This window comes from Schistocerca cancellata, chromosome 1 (genome assembly GCF_023864275.1).
Source record: "Schistocerca cancellata isolate TAMUIC-IGC-003103 chromosome 1, iqSchCanc2.1, whole genome shotgun sequence".
Classification (NCBI taxonomy): Eukaryota; Metazoa; Arthropoda; class Insecta; order Orthoptera; family Acrididae; genus Schistocerca; species Schistocerca cancellata.
The window spans coordinates 842,587,595-842,605,820 of NC_064626.1; the positions used below are offsets into that span (position 1 = coordinate 842,587,595).

At 40.7% G+C, this 18,226-nt stretch overlaps 1 protein-coding gene across 6 annotated transcripts in view; it reads left to right on the plus strand.

Annotated features, from left to right (window-relative positions):
* Nucleotides 1-18,226, plus strand: part of LOC126188877 (CAP-Gly domain-containing linker protein 1) — a 550,749-nt gene that overhangs the window by 499,810 nt on the left and 32,713 nt on the right. For all 6 annotated transcript variants that reach the window (XM_049930545.1, XM_049930553.1, XM_049930563.1 and 3 more), the window contains 3 exons: nt 4,059-4,232; nt 10,783-10,900; nt 16,872-17,019. In XM_049930545.1, the coding sequence (XP_049786502.1) occupies nt 4,059-4,232; nt 10,783-10,900; nt 16,872-17,019 (440 nt within the window). The remainder of the gene's footprint in view (nt 1-4,058; nt 4,233-10,782; nt 10,901-16,871; nt 17,020-18,226) is intronic.

An 18,226-nucleotide genomic window follows, 5' to 3' on the forward strand; every position in this document is an offset into this window, starting at 1 on the left:
TGTTTGTTATTGTTGTAGCAGGTCTGGCTACACAACCTCCTCAGTGTGTCACAGAGGAGTGTGGTTGGCTGTCAGGGGTGTAGCTGTGTCATTCTTGGTCATCGCTGCATGTGTTTGTTGTTGTTGTAACAGTTCAGGCTGCATGACCTCCTTAGCTTGTTGCATAGGTCCATGGTTGTCCATCAGAGGCGTAGCTGCATCTTTCACAGCTGCTGTGCCATGTGTTAGGTGTCATAGCTGCTTGCCCACTTCACCAGGGCAAACAACATCTCTTGTATTTGGTGGCATAATCTGTCATCGTAATGTGTGGAATATGAATCATCCCCTGTCGTGAAGAGATGTGCCAGGGGGCAGAGATAGCATGTTTTGCCTCAATACATTCAAGTACTAGTGGGGTTAAGTCATTGGTTTTTGTGCTGGCAGTTGCAAACAGTCACGAATGTTGTCTTGCAGCCTTTGGCAGTTTTGAAGCAAAGAGCTCTAGATGAATTGTTGCAGCATATGATGAAACAGAGTGATCCGGTTGAGGTCAAGGGAGAGATGAGGAAATTGATCCCCAGGACTGGTTCTGCCATGTCAGTGATGCAGAGCATCCAAAGACAATGTCATTTGTGAGTTGTATGATATGTTCTGTTTTACCATGCATGTTGATATTGGCTTCATTTGCTACAAAGACGTCCGCCGCTCGTGGTCTCGCGGTCACGTTCTCGCTTCCCGAGCACGGGGTCCCGGGTTCGATTCCCGGCGGGGTCAGGGATTTTCACCTGCCTCGAGATGACTGGGTGTTTGTGTTGTCCTCATCATTTCATCATCATCCAGGAAAGTGGCGAAATTGGACTGAGCAAAGATTGGGTAATTGTACGGGCGCTGATAACCGCGCAGTTGAGCGCCCCACAAACCAAACATCATCATCATCATCATCTGCTACAAAGACTTGTATACCTGAAACCTTGTGGCAAGGTCCAAGTATGTGTCATGGTACTATACATACTTCAGAGCCTGTGTCAATCAGGAAGTATGTGTTGGTGGATGCATCCTGGATGTCCATACAGCCTCCATTACGTATTGTCATTGCGGAGTAGAGGCAACTTGTTAATGCCGGGTTTGCTGGTGTGTCTATATTGGCTCACACTTGAACTTTGGTTGCAGCAGGGCTGTTGACAGTTGTGAGTAGCATTGTTAAAACACGTATGATATCAGCAGTGGAAAGGTGGCAGGGTGATAGAATTAACTGGCCCAGTGTTGTCAGCTGGTGCTGTCATGCCATATGCGCCCATGAAGTGCCAGGGGGTTGCAACATCAACTTTGCTTGTCGTCAGATGGCATCAGCTGTATTTGGTGTGCTGGCTGGTCAGGTGGAAAGAGGGAATAGGCTCACTTGTGCTTATACCTGTGTTGCATATAAAGTCCATCTGCCAGGGCCCATTTCCTGTCCAATGAATTGTTTTCATAGGCAGTCATTGTCAGCTACAACTGCTGAGGGTACTTCACAACCCTTAGTATCCAGAGGGAAAGGTCTGGCATCAGGACAGGGTCCACTAATGACCATAGGAAGCACCAAAATTGAGAGGATGTGCCATCCGATAAATGTTCCTCATATATCACCTGCCATACCTGTTGTCCCAATGAGTGAGAAACGCATCATAAGAGTGTTGCATTCGCTATGTTCAATTTTTTTACTGGTAGTTGTGTTACTGTCCCTGGGTTGTTGCTGTGGAACGGTAGTGTTGAAAGTTTATAATCGTGGCAAAGCAGACACAGCAGGTGCTTATGTCACAGTAAGTATAGGATGCACAGTTGGAATGTTATTTGTCCTTGCAAACACCAAATTTGTAGTTTTGGCGCACATGGCTTCAGTGTTGCACAATTGTTGTGAGTACGGAGCAGTCATACTGAAAGTCTGTGTATGTGATGTTAGGTGTGGAAGGTGCGGAAGGTATAAAATCTGTCCATACGTATGTAGGTCATGAGGGATCATCAAAACTCACAGTATCAAGCTTGGAGCAGCAGTTCATTATTAAAGGTGACAATTGTTGCATCGCACTCAGTGTTCTGCGCAGCAATGTTAGCACTCATGTTGTTTTCTAATTTGCATACCATTTGTTATTGTGAGTGCTGTGGGTACTGAGCAGCATTAATACCTGATATAATATGTCCACTGGTTGTATTGTAGGCATACAAAAAAAGAAAAAACACTTCGACTTGGAATATCACACAGTAATCCCTGCCTTTTTGCAGTTGGGTTAATCAATGTGGGTTGTTTCCTCCATGGCATGGACAAGGAATGACCTAGTGATAGACAGAGATGTAGAATCTCAATATATATCATTTATTTTACACAGCATTACACACAAACTTCTTAAAGTTGCAGCTGTTTGAAGCGAAGAAACTGCTTTGGATGCAGCAGACACTTCATTCTGGCTGCCATTGCTGATCAGTGAGAGTCCTTGGGTTGTTGTCCCCACAGTTGTGATGAGTGCACCATGTTCCTGATTTCCCTTACTTTTAATTATTTCAAAATGTATTCATTATAACAATTGGCAACTGTGGCACCCAGAAGTGCTTACTGTGAATAATATGTTAACTCTACACAAAATGCACATGAATGAAGAATTATCGTCAGTAGTCATGTTCCCCCTGCAATGTGATACAATTCTTATGCATATAGCTTTAGTGAGTTATGTTTTCCAAAATGTGTGCAATACCAGTGATGTAATCATTATAAATCACTTAATGGTATCTCCCATTTTCTGGCAGTCCACAGCAGTCAAAACCAACAGTTAGTGCTGTATCGCTCCATATCATAAACTGAATCAAAGTGCAATTTACGTTAAGCACGTCAGAAAGTGAACTTTTGGGCAGCAAGGCCTTCTTTGAAATTAGACAAAAAGCACAGACAAACACAAGTCGCACACACATGACCACAGTCTCTGGCTTCAGCTACCAGAGACAGTTGTCACATGTATATGAGTATATCTGTGTGTGTGTGTGTGTGTGTGTGTGTGTGTGTGTGTGTGTGTGTTGTGTGTGTAATGTTGGAGAAGGCCTTGTTGGCTGAAAGCTCACTTTCCATCAGCATCTCCGCTATATGATGAGGAGCAACTATTCTTTTCATAATACTGTTACATTTCATCCTGAATTTTCCCTTGCTTGATTTTACATTAAGCACAGTCAAATATTACTGCAGTAATTACTAAGAACTATGTCAGGCTTCCATTTTAGCAACATTCAGTGTTAGGTAAATGTAACATCTCTGTCATATTCCTGTAATGTTATCTCTGCAGCTCATCTATAGCTATGCATTATGCAGTCTATTTGTAAATGTTATCTCTGCTGTTATGAAAGAATAACCTTATATTTGCAGTTTCATTAGTTTAGCATGGCCATCTGCAGTTACACATATGAAAAGCAACCGAGCCATCTGTTAGACCTATTACCTTGCGTTCAGATAAGCTAAAGTAAGAGTGAGGCTCTGTGTGATGCACAGCCTGTTTGTTGTAACATCTCCCAGCAAAATTTGTTGATTATTTGTGTGATGCTTTTGTACTGACTGAATAAGCCTTTCATGAAGAATGCAGTATCTCTCTGATCATTTCTATTTCTGCCATTAATTGTACTTGTTAAAGGTCTCATACTAATGAACAATACTCAGGAATTGAACTTTCCTTAGAATTTTTCAGATAAACTCAAGCTGTCAGCTGTCTTCTATATGTCTGTATTTATGTGATCAGTTCATATTTAACCGCCCTACACTGATACTTCAAGATATTTGGCACTTGTGACTGATTTCAGTGATTGATTATGAATCATGTCATCAAATACTGTCAGATTTATTATATATTCCCACAAAGTTTATTTATGTTGAAGTCCAACTCTAGTCTTTGGGCTGTATTTTGTAACAAAAGTGCATCATTAATGATAATCATGCTTGAGTTATGGAGTATAAACTGTGCACGCACACACACACACACACACACACACACACACACACACACACACACATGCAGTTAGTGTCCTTACATACTTGTATGCATTAAAGCTCTATTTTCTTTTTGTAGTGATAAGAAGCAGCAGCAAGAGAATGTACTACAGACACGTATCAATGACTTGGACAAGGAACTTAAGAGTCTTACAGAACAATGTAACGTCTTGAAGAAGACTTCAGCTGAAACAAATCAACAGACAGAGCAAATTACATCTCTGCAACAACGACTACAAGAAGTTGAACTTAGGTAAATAAATATCACTGTAGGTGGAAAGAGCAAGCTAGTATATCTTAATATACATATGTACAGTCCGGAAAAAAACTGATTAGAATTGGAAAGAACCGATGTTTAAATGTAAAACTACAAGGGGCCAGAATGGCTGGGTCATTTATACCTTCAGGAAGTAAAATTTCAAGTATTGCTGATAGATGCATTTTATAATTGTCAGGAAACTGCTAACTAATGTCCACAAGAGACACTAATGTGTAGAAAGCCATACATCAAAACAAACGTTCTATCAAGACACCAAAATCTTTGGTCAGGGCATTAGGTGAGAAATGTTAAATTGAGTACTCATCACTCATTTTGTTAAAACTACAATGCTAATTTACAATTTAAAAGATGGATAGTATCACACACAAAGCACAACAAAAACAAACAGTATTAAAGTGTATATCTAGTACAGAGGTCACAGTGTGTATAAAATAAGTTGCATTGACTATAACAAATTGTATATTGGTCAAACAGGCAGGGCTATAGGAGGTAGACTGACTGAGGATGAACATAGCAGGAGATTGCAGAACATGTGCTGATTCACACAAGATATTTAAATGGTGCAAAAGTAGCATGACTCTAAACTACAAAAATTATGAGGTCTCATAAATGAATACAAAAAAAAAAAAATCTAGTAATTTTTGATTACATGATAAACCTCAAACATTTAAAAACTATTGATTCAACTAAATAACCAGGGATTACAGTTAGAAACAACTTAAATTGGAACCATCAGATAGAAAAGTTTATTCATTTTTAGTCCTACTTTTGTGTTGTCCCTTATTGATTTTGTTAATTTTCTATAACTCTATATCGTATTATTAACATTTAGAAGACAAACTTATGACAAGTAATGTTCAGTATATCCAGCGTGTAAGGAAGTTATGTGGTAAACATTGCCACACTACATAAAAATGCACATAGTAGTCAAACACACCACAGTAATCAAGGGTGCACTAGCCCTCAAGGAAAGGAAAAAATGTAGTGTAGTCAGGTGGTTTCTTTCAAGAATATGATTTAAAAGTTGGTATTACATAAGTTTTTAACAGCATCAGAACTGGAACACTCTTATGGCTACTTACAAGTCACCATTTGTCTTCCAAACTATTAAATAATCCAAACCCCAGGTTGCCCCCCTCCCCACCCACGACTCACCCCTACAAACAGTTGTATGGGCGCTCTACAAGTAGCTTCTCGGGTGACGAGGCGCTTGAAAGGATGTGTGATGAGATAAAATAAATTATTCAGATCTTTGAGGGAGAAAAAAATTTAATTGTAAGGGCGGACTAGAATTCAGTGGTAGGAAAACGAGATGTAGAAATAATAGGATAACATAGACTGAGTGAAAGGAATGAAGGATGATGCCTGGCAGAATTTTGCACAAAGGACAATGTAATAATTGGAAACACTTGGTTTAAGACTCAAGAAAGAAGGGTGTGTACAAGGGAAAGCCCTGAAGGCATCGGGAGCTTTCAGACAGATTATCAGGTTTTAGTGTGTGAAACATTTCTAGGGGCAGATACGGACTCTGACTGTAATGCATTGGCTATGAACTTTAGATTAAAACTTAAGAAATTGCAAAAAGGTGGTATATTAAGGAGTTGGAACCTGGATAAATTTAAAGACCACTGGTCGCTGAGAGTTTCAAAGAGTGTGTTAGATGACAATTGTCTGAAACTGGAGGAAGGTATACTATAGAAGATAAATGGGAAGCTTTGACAGACAACATAGTAAAGGTAGCACTGGATCAAATGAACAAAAAGACAAAGCCTATTGAAAACCCTTGGATAAGACATAAGATATTGAATTTAATTGACAAAAAGAGAAAATATAAAATGCAGAAAAAGTAGAGGGCGAAAGGAAATACAGATTTCTAAAACAGAGATTTACAGAAAGTGCAAATGGCTGAACAGGAATGGCTGGAGGGGAAATGCAAAGCTGTAAAAGCATGAATGACTATGGGAAAGATAGGTGCCAACTATACACAAATTAAAAAAGTGTTTGGAGAAAAGAGAAGCAGCTGTGTGAATATCAGGAGCTGAGATGGCAAGCCAACTGTAAGCAAAGAAGCTTCCCAAGGATTTCTGAGTTCGGCTTCTCTAAATTTGGGACTGAGACATGCCAAAATTCTCTGCACTGCCACGTGGTTTACTCTACAATTCAGTGAAGGCACCACAGACATTTCTCAGCTCTTGATTGACCAAATCCATAGTTGACCTACAGATTTTTCTCACATGTCCTCCCAGTAACTAGGATTACAGGAATACAACACAACTCCCAGGTAGGGGAAATAGAATTCAGTATTCCTCAGGAAATTGAAGCAATGGGTAAATGACGTGATGTCTCATGTGTTCTCAGCATGGCTGATTAATAGTTTCTGCCAAGTTGTTTTTTCCATTTTATGCACAATATTTCAATGACCAACCCATCTGTCTCCTTCAGGTGCTGTAAGTTTTGCTGTTATGTGTACTTGTTGTCTGGATTCCAACCAGACAGTCTGAGGGAATTAGAATAAGAAATAAGACACTTGCTCAGAGTAGTGGATGAGTTTTCATATTTGGGCAGCAAAGTAATTGACAATGGAAGAATTAGAGAGGATGCAAAATGTGGACTGGCAATAGTAAGAAAAGCCTTTCTGTAAAAGAATAATTTGTTAACACTGAATATACATTTAAATGTAAGGACATCTTTTTTTAAGGTATTTGTCTGGGGAGTAGTTTTGTATGGAACTGAAATGTGGATTATAAACAGTTCACACAAGAAGAGAAGAGAAGCTTAAGAATAAGAACTACGGTGTTCAGAAGAATGCTGAAGATTAGGTGGGTAGATCTGATAACCAGTGTGAATGTACTGACAAGGGAATGGTCAGTCAGACATGCCGGGACCTACTCTCAAATTTTTTGTGCAGGAAGAATACAACAAAGATACACATTGCTGAAGTTTTAGCTTCTAAGAGCCTCTGCGGGTATTTTTTAAAATTGTTGAAGTTACTCATTTTTATTGCACAAAGAATCGCTTACAGTAGCAGTTTGTACTGCTCTTCCTACCTAGCATGTGATCACTCATGACAAGAAACCATAGTGCCACATAGGCAAATTTGAAGCATCTAAACCATACAGAAAATGTTGCATATCATTAATATTATGAGTAAGAGGCACTTCATATCAACAGCTGAACTATTGCATAAGTAATCCTTTCAAAGATGACTAGCAAAGCAAAATAAGTGAAGGCAGTATTTGATGTTACATTACATATGACTTCCATAAAGCGTGACTTTACTTTATCAAAATGAATTATTTCTTACGCATACATCATTTTGTAACAATTCTTGTAGTGCAGAACATATAATAATTTTTTAAATAATGCTCATCGATTGGCTCATTTTATTTTATTTTATTGCAGTGTCTCTTTTTCTTTGCAAGTAAACACATTTATATGTGAAAATTAAATATATACAATGATTTTTGTGCTTTAAATTAAATTTGAAATATTTTATTTAATTGCTTTGAGAAGCATTGATTTTCCAGATTTAATTCCACACTTGAAGCAACTGACCTTATGCCTTATTGATGGTCGTTGAGAATGGAAGGTGAACAGTTAACTGTGGTCATTTAAAATCAGATAGCATATTGGTGGGAATGATGGGAATATTTGAAATCAGTAAATCTTCTTCTTTTGACATGTCATTCAGAACTGTCACTTCTGTGGCATTTGGGATCAGTTTCTTGAGAGTCTGATTCCAGTGCACAATCGTGCCATGCCTTTTCTCCCCAAAACTATCAGCCATAGGAGTGCTGGGATGTCTTACTGCCCAGTAAATTTTTCTAGATAGCAAGTATACATGCACTAAAATGGTAGAAATTCCTTCAGGTGTTACAGAGATGTATGTATGTTTATCACTACATTTTTAACCCCCTACTCCCCCACACCAACTGTGGGGATGAAACAATCTCATTTCTGTTACCAGTTAAGTGTAGCAACCACAAAAACTGTGGATATGGTACTTGTTGGATGTTATTGAATATTTTTACACACTAGATCTTTTTACCCCTTTGTCATCAATATCACCAACATCATCATCACCAATATGTAAGTTGCCAAAGTGATGTCAGATAAAAAGACTCGCACTAGGCCGGCTAACAACCCCAGATGGGGTGTCCTGGCCAAAAATGTCATATGATCATTTCATTTTTTCACCCCAAACCTAGAAGTAGTTGGGGAATATTACCCCCAGAGAATTTTTATACAATAATTATACATATAATGAGTCACATGTATACAGAATTTGCCTGAAATAGCTCCAGACATTCCTGAGTTATGCGTCTGTGTCATCACTTTTCACTCCCACCCTTATAGGTGGTGGGTGGAGCTTGATTTCACAGACACCTTCGCTGTTTTGTGCACAACTCACCAAAGTTTCATCGCCATCAGGAGACTGTTATAGGAATGGATACAAGATGAACAAATGCATATTCATTTTTATATATTAGATTTAACTTTGTGGCTTGTTGCCCTTCTAGATGCCAGACCACAGTCATGAAGGTCACCTAAGGGAGGAAAGTCACGAGTGCCATCTGCCTGTGAATCGTGTTCTGTGTGGTGTCATATTTTAACTGTTTGTGTATTGTATTTCTGAGGTAGAATTAGGTAACCAGACAGAATTTGCCAAAATAAGTGTGGGAAACTGCCTAAGAAGCACAGTCATGCTTGTTGGTGTAACAGCCCATAGTCGTTAATCTGAGAAGTGAATTAAATTTGAGTTTGCTTCCCCTCCCTGTTACACAAGCTAGTGTGCTGCATGATATGCTATATGAGCAGGTCTCATGACTGACTAAATCAATTCAGAAAAACTGTTCTTTTTCTGCCTTAAGTGATAACACTAGAAACATACACTCCTGGAAATTGAAATAAGAACACCGTGAATTCATTGTCCCAGGAAGGGGAAACTTTATTGACACATTCCTGGGGTCAGATACATCACATGATCACACTGACAGAACCACAGGCACATAGACACAGGCAACAGAGCATGCACAATGTCGGCACTAGTACAGTGTATATCCACCTTTCGCAGCAATGCAGGCTGCTATTCTCCCATGGAGACGATCGTAGAGATGCTGGATGTAGTCCTGTGGAACGGCTTGCCATGCCATTTCCACCTGGCGCCTCAGTTGGACCAGCGTTCGTGCTGGACGTGCAGACCGCGTGAGACGACGCTTCATCCAGTCCCAAACATGCTCAATGGGGGACAGATCCGGAGATCTTGCTGGCCAGGGTAGTTGACTTACACCTTCTAGAGCACGTCGGGTGGCACAGGATACATGCGGACGTGCATTGTCCTGTTGGAACAGCAAGTTCCCTTGCCGGTCTAGGAATGGTAGAACGATGGGTTCGATGACGGTTTGGATGTACCGTGCACTATTCAGTGTCCCCTCGACGATCACCAGTGGTGTACGGCCAGTGTAGGAGATCGCTCCCCACACCATGATGCCGGGTGTTGGCCCTGTGTGCCTAGGTCGTATGCAGTCCTGATTGTGGCGCTCACCTGCACGGCGCCAAACACGCATACGACCATCATTGGCACCAAGGCAGAAGCGACTCTCATCGCTGAAGACGACACATCTCCATTCGTCCCTCCATTCACGCCTGTCACAACACCACTGGAGGCGGGCTGCACGATGTTGGGGCGTGAGTGGAATACGGCCTAACGGTGTGCGGGACTGTAGCCCAGCTTCATGGAGATGGTTGCGAATGGTCCTCGCCGATACCCCAGGAGCAACAGTGTCCCTAATTTGCTGGGAAGTGGCGGTGCGGTCCCCTACGGCACTGCGTAGGATCCTACGGTCTTGGCGTGCATCCGTGCGTCGCTGCGGTCCGGTCCAGGTCGACGGGCACGTGCACCTTCCGCTGACCACTGGCGACAACATCGATGTACTGTGGAGACCTCACGCCCCACGTGTTGAGCAATTCGGCGGTACGTCCACCCGGCCTCCCGCATGCCCACTATACGCCCTCACTCAAAGTCCGTCAACTGCACATACGGTTCACGTCCACGCTGTCGCGACATGCTACCAGTGTTAAAGACTGCGATGGAGCTCCGTATGCCACGGCAAACTGGCTGACACTGACGGCGGCGGTGCACAAATGCTGCGCAGCTAGCGCCATTCGACGGCCAACACCGCGGTTCCTGGTGTGTCCGCTGTGCCATGCGTGTGATCATTGCTTGTACAGCCCTCTCGCAGTGTCCGGAGCAAGTATGGTGGGTCTGACACACCGGTGTCAATGTGTTCTTTTTTCCATTTCCAGGAGTGTATTTCAGAGCAAACTTGGAATTGGTAAAATATACTCTTATGCTGCTAGTTTTAGCAGGAACAATGTCATACATGTAATGGAAGCAGATAATGTCTGACTTCTGCCTCTCGTGTATTTGACAGATTTTGAACAATGTAGATAGCTTCATGGACCTGTTAAGATATCCACCATATTTATCTTAGAGATACAAATTATATTTGGTAATTTTCAGAGAGAAGGAACTAAAAGCAAGTAAAGAAGACGAGAGGAAGCAAATGGAGGCCTTATTAGAAGAGGCAAAGTTGACACTCAGGCAAAAGGAGCAAGATTTCCAGAATCAGAAAGTGGAGGTAAGTGCCTAGTCATAATTTTCTTTTGCATAACAACAGTTATGTCCCTCCCACTCAAGCTATTCCCTCCCTGGTCTGCAGCAGAGGGTGAATGTTGGCAGTCATGGAGATGCTTGTGTCATCATCTGTTATAGCGTCAGTGTAGCTCCTCTGTCCACAGTGGTTGCCAGGTCATTTTGTTTGCTGAGTGTCTTCTTAATTAGACCCAGTGCTGGTTCCCAAGCCATGTTGAGGTTATAGCTGCAGTCTTGGCTGATAAGATTATCCCTGATGCTAATTTCAATAGCTACTCTAATGATACTATCCCACTATTTGGAAGCCTGTGATAAAATCCTGATACTTTTGTATTCTATTGCATGATTCTCTGACAAACAATGCTTTGTGACCATCAATTTGTTCTTATGTAGAGTTTTTTCAGTATGCACCCAACTTTTCCCAGTAGCATGCCAGTGTATGGTATAAAGTCTGTGGCTACATCTTCCTCTGTGATTGCATCCATCTCTATAGGTTGTACTGTAGTGGTGGGGAAAAGAGCAGACTTAATGTACCATTCTTAGTATCACCTCAGTTCTGAGGTGTTCCAGTTCCTGTGGCAGGCTATCTGCATCAGAGGTGGCGTGTGTCCTCTGTAGTAGTGTTTTTATCACCTCTTTCCTCTTCACAGGGTGGTGACAGCTATATGCATGCAAATACAGGCCAGTGTGCATTTTCTTCTGATACACACCATGGCCCAGTGTGCTATCAGCACTACTACTTTTTTTTTTCAGTCTCCATAGTGAATTCGATGTTGGGGTGTATGGTGTTCAGATGTACAAGAAAGTCAAGGAATTTGTCCCTTTTAAGAAGCCAGATAACAAATGTGCCATCCATATAATGAAAAAAGTAGTTGGGTTCCCATTTGGATGATGTTAGGGCCTCTTCCACGAAGTGTTCATTATACCAGTTCACAACCACTGGTGAGAGTGGGCTGCCCATTGTGACTCCCCACACATACTCATACTATTCTCCATAATATAGAAAATATGTGGGGGTTAGGACCTGCCTGAAAAGGTCGATGGTCTTCTAGTCAAATTTCTGACCAATGACTTCTAGTGACTCACATAGAGGCACCATGGTGAATAATGAAACGACCTACTAAAAACACTGGTACACAGGGCACACACCATCCCAGATGCAGAGTGTTTGCCCAAGAACTGGAATACCTCAGAACTTTGTTCTGAAGGAAACAGGTACTCAGAATGTCAGATTAAGCATGTTCTTCATCCCCATTGCAGATTAAGTGTGTTCTTCAACCCCCCCCCCCCCTCGCCAATTACAGTACAACCTGTGGAAATGGAAGAATCATGGAGGAAGAGATAGCTGCAACCTTTATACCATTCATTAATGCACTGTAGAGGAAAGTTTGGCACATACTGATAAAGCACCACAGAAGAACTGTCTTTTGCCCACCTGATACAACATGGATATTCTTAGGGAGTGCCAAGGATGATCTCAGTTTGTGGAAGGATGGGGTATAACAGATTCCATACCAATGTGGTAAGACATTTAATGGACAAACAGTGTGCACCATTGAAGATCAATGCCAAGAACGCCAGCGACACACTTGACTAATGTAACTTAACAAGTCAGTGGTCACAGAGCACTGCTTGTCAGAGAATTATATGATAGTATATGAATGTACCAGTATTTTAGCAAAGACTTCCATATACTAGGATGGTGTCATTAGGGAACCCATCAAAATTTGCACCAGGGATAATATTATCAATGGCAACTACTACTATAATTTCTGCTAGGCTTGGGAAGCAATGCTGGCTCTCATTAAGAAGAAGCTCGGCACATACAATGATCTGGTTACCAGGATGAACAGAGCAGCTACATTGATGCTACAAAGATGACAACGCAAGTGACTCTGCAATTGCTGACATGTGTGTGAGGATATAGACCGTGGAGGGAATGGCTTGTAGTGGAGGGAACATAAGTCAGCCTCACCTCCTCAGGAGGTTATTTCACCAAAGCACTTGATGATGGAAACATGTCTGATCGCCAAAATATTGTGCCTGTTGGACACTATGGACAGGCAGTACACCTGTGGAATGTTTGATCAACAAATACACCAGGAGAAGCTGAAGATTCAATTCAGTTAAATCAAAAGTGAAGATGTCAGCGTTAAGAGTGCTGGTGGAATTATGCTGTTAAACATCAAGGAGAGAGCAAATAGGTGGGAAGAATGTGGTGAAGGCCTGTACGTGGGGGAGGAACTGACTGCTGATATGATAGAGGAAGAAATAGAAGCCAATTTAGAAGATTTAGGGGACACAGTATTACAGTCAGAGTTTGATAGAAATGTGGAAGACTTGCGATCAAATAAGGCATTCCTAATTTTTTTGGAATTTCTAAAATCATTGTGGCATATTGCAACCAAATGATTGTTCAAGCTGGTGTGTGGAATCTATGAGATTGGGAACATACCGTCATACTTTCAGAAAAGCATCATTCTCACAGATCCATAGATAATAAGCACAGATAAGTAAAACATTATGTAACAATCAGTGTAAGAGCTCATGTGTCCAGGTTACTGACAAGACTAGTGGAGAGAAGAGTGGAAAAAACTGTGTGTCTAAATATAATAATAAAGTTTTGGCTGATTGTAAATAATTTAGGAGTGAAGAGACCACTCACCGAATAACAGAGGCATTGTTTTTCTTTCTCTTTTGTTGACATTCAGTGAATGTTTCCTTTACTTCTAAATTATTTAAAACTTATCATCTGTTAGACTTCAATCACTTTGGATTTAGGAAAGGTAAGAGGAGGAGTTCTGATGTTACATTTGATAATGGATGCAAGACTTAAAAATCAAGGTACATTCATAGGATTTGTTGGTCTAGAAAAAGCGTTCAACAGTTTAAAATAGTGAAAGATGTTTGAAATTAAATTCTCAAGAAAACCAGTGTAAACTATAGGGAAAGACAGATAATATACAATATGTGTAAGAACCAAGAGAAAACAATAAGAATGGAAGACCAAGAATGAAGTGCTCAGATTAAAGAGAGTGCAAGAGAAGGATGCAGTCTTTCACCCCTACTATTCAATCTGTACATCCAAGAAGCAATGGCAGATATGAAAGATAATTTCAGGAGTGAGATTAAAATCTCACTAATATCAATGATGAGATTTGCTAATGACATTGTTATTCTCTGTGAAAGTGAGGAAGAATTACAGTGCATACTGAATGGAATGAACAGTCCATTGAGTACAGAATGTGGATTGAGAGTAAACTGGAGAAAGATGAAAGTAATGAGAAGTAGCAGAAATGAGATTATTGAAAAACTTAACATCAAAATTAGGAACCACGAAGCAGACAAAGTTAGGAATCCCGCTACCATGGGGAGCAAAACAACATATCAGTATTCAGGGAAATTATTCTTACTGTGGCCACATTAGGGCATTGAAATTAATGAATGATGCAGTTGAAAATTTTGTGCTGGAGCAGGACTCAAACCAAGATGCTCCACTTCTCTAGAACAGTTGCATTAACAGGCTGAGCCACCCAGACACACTTCTCAGCTGACCCAAATTCCCAACTTGTTATAATCTCCATCCCTTCCTCCAGTGGAAACAAGGGCGTGTACGCTGTGTTGGTACCATCTCTTGTCCTGGTAGCGGAGACAGTGCTTCACTGTGTGAATCACCTCCTCATTGTCCTCAAAATGTCTTCCACGAATGGCATCCTTTAATAGCCCAAACAAGTGGAAGTCCGAGGGGGCTAGGTCAGGATGGGGTAGTACTATCCAACCCTGATTTGCAATGTGTTCAGCAGTCCTCAGACTTGTGTGTGGCCAAGCATTATCATATTGCAGCTAAACATCTCCTGGGTTGCTGTGGCACTGAAGTCGCTTGAAGCGTGTCTTGAGTTTTGTTAATGTGTTGACATATGCTTCTGAATTAATGGTACCTCCTCTTGGCATCACATCAATGAGAATCACACCTTCCCAGTCCACAACATTATGATCATGACCTGACTAGCAGTAGCAGTTGCTTTGAATTTTTTCTTCTGTGAGGAATGGGAATAACACCATTCCATTGACTTTCACTTTGTTTCAGGCTTAAAATGGTGAATCCAGGTTTCATCACCTGTCACAGTCCAGGACAAGAAGGCCTCCCCCCCCCCCCCCCCCCAGCTTGAAAAAGTTGCAACAAATAAAGACAAATGTTTTTTCTGTGCGATTTGTGATCCACCATTAGACACTGCACGACCTGTCTTGCACACATGACCTGTCTTCCACACACTTTTGAATATTCAAGAGTGCGAATAATTGCATCCACACTTCCTTTGCTGGTTGACAGATACAGTGCCAACTGCCAAGTTGTAATGCGTCTGTCCTTGTGAATGACAACATCAGCTTGCTAAAACATGTCAGGTGTGACAGCAGTGGATGGTCTCCCTGACCACTGCAAATTAGGGAGTTCTGCCGAACTGCCTCCTGATGACCTCACCCTCCGTGCCCAGTGGCTAATTGTACTTCTGTCAACAACAGATTCTCCACAGACTTTGCACAAGCATTTGTGAATATTCCCCACAGTTTCTTCCTGTGCAGTCAGAAATTCAATGACGGCACATTGCTTGTAACGTACATCACCCACAGACATCATTTTGAAACTGTCCTGCAGCTACGCTATCTGTCTGTTGGCACGCTCACACAGAAGACTTTATCTTTCACATTCATAGCATTGTTTTTGGCTGAGGAAAAAAAAAAATGTGTTGCGTTACTTTCTGGGTAATCCTCATAAAAAAGGTTGCATAGAAGATAAATAGCCATACTACCAAATTTTATTTGTTGTGCACTTAAATGTACTTGTAACATATCAATTCTGACTACATGTTGCTCACTTGCACCGCTCATGACTGTTTTATTCAAGCATGGTGTTGTAATACTATAGGTATGCTGTGATTATTTTATTTTGTTATTTTTATTTTGATGTCATTTCTGATATGTCTTTTCTATTTTTGTCCATATCATTTTATTCTAAACGTAAAGATAGCCCACCTTGGCTGAATCAGGTTGTTTGGTTACTGATGCTGAGCATGGTGGTGCAGTGGTAAGGCTGTGTGCTCATACTCAGGGGGACAACAGTTCAAATTCCTGTACTGTCACCGAGCGAGGTGGCGCAGTGGTTAGCACACTGGACTCGCATTCGGGAGGACGACGGTTCAATCCCGTCTCCGGCCATCCTGATTTAGGTTTTCCGTGATTTCCCTAAATCGCTTCAGGCAAATGCCGGGATGGTTCCTTTGAAAGGGCACGGCCGATTTCCTTCCCCATCCTTCCCTCACCCGAGCTTGCGCTCCGTCTCTAATGACCTTGTTGTCGACGGGACGTTAAACACTAATCTCCTCCTCCTCCTGTACTGTCATCCTGATTTAAGTTTCCCATGATTTTTCCTAAATCTTTTAACATAAATCCTGGCATGATTCCTTTCAAAGTACATGGCATACCGGTATTTTTTCCCATCCTTTCCCAATATGACTTTGGCTCTATCCCTAATGACATCCATGTCGACCAGACATTAAACTCTATTTCTGCTATGCTAATGGTATAGCAGATGTGAAAAAAATGAGTTATAGTTCCATTTTTCTTTGTATCATTGCACTTACATTCTGCTTTATCTATTTCTAATCTAGTATACTCCTTACTAGAAGGACCATAGTAAGTGCACCATGCATTCAGTGGTTAGTGTATAATTTAAAAAAATTAAATCTTAAAATATTTAACAGCATTTATTGCAGTGCACACATGTCACAGATGTGTCACAGGGACCTCTACATATTTATGAATTCATCTAATAATAGCTGTATTTGATTTTCTACAAACAAAACAAAATCACTTGTAAGTCCATTTAAGTTAGTGTTCACAATGCAGAAATATTAAAGAAATGTGTTGCAGTTCTTAGGACTTTAATTTCTTTTCTACAGATACTTGGATTAATGGAAGAGAGGGCTAATGCCAAGAAGTACAGAATGATGGTAGAGAGTATGGAGAAGGAGAAGCAACAGTTACAGAAAAAGGTTACGGAAATGGAACATACAGTGTCTCAATCATTGCTGAATGCTAACAGTGATGGTAAGTTGATAAACAGTAATACCACTTGAAACTTCATATGCTATAGATGATATGTACATATCGTGAGCGTTCCAGTTGAGGGCATATCCAGCGAGATACAGGAGAGATGGAACTCATATCTTGTCTCATCAAGCAAAGAGATGTTCTATCCCTGCAGCACTAGAATTCGCAGCAGTTTGTAGGCACATCAACTGGGGCAGACCCGACAGCCCGAACTGCCAACTTTGGTCCATTTACTGCGCTACCAGTGAGATGGCTGATGTTTGCCATTATGACTTTGCTGCTCATGTTGCACATGCTTATGAGGCACTTTCCTCTTTCTGTGCCCTTTTCCCCTCTGACATCAGACTTTTCACGGTGCAGGGAGAGTATTTATTTATTTATTTTATTTATCCATCCATTGACAATAAATATTGTATGGATGTTGTCAAGGGTACATGTAAGCCATTTCAAAGAAATGGGACACAAACAATATATATGTAAAAAAGTACAAAACAAAATAATACAATGAAGTTAATAATAATACAATGAAATTAATATAGACTATATACATCCCTGCTTGTTATTTTAAATGCATAGTCTGTTTTTCATAAGGCTTTAGTTTTGTCCTCCCTGAACGGCAAGTCCTTATATACACAACACTGCTTAAGCATATATTTACATCACACAACAGCTGTCCTTTAAGTATGTAAAAGTAATGAATGATTAGGTAATGAATGATTAGGTACAGATAGAATATTTTCCATTTTGCCTTTATAAATATCATCAGAAAAAATTTATTGACCTACATAGTCATTTACAGAATAAAAACATTGTTCTGATAGAAATTTTTTTTAAATCTGTTTTAAATTTGTTATCATCTTCTAACTGCCTGATGTTGACTGGCAGTGCGTTGTACAGTTTTGCACCAATATGGCTCACATGCCTTTGTGTATTAGTTCTTTTTGTTCGCTGAGTATGGAGTGCTGCGCTATTATAGGTATTGTAGTTATGAAAGTCAGCATTTGTCTGAAAATCTGCGATGTGGGTCCTGACATACAATACAAATTTGTATAAGTGTAATGATGGTATAGTAAGTATTCTAAGCTTTTTGAACATGGGTTTGCAGTGTGTCTGTGAGTTATTATTCAAATGGCCCTCTTCTGCAACAAAAAAATTTGTTTTAGGCGCCCTGTTGAGGAATCTCAAAATATTATTCCGTATGTGG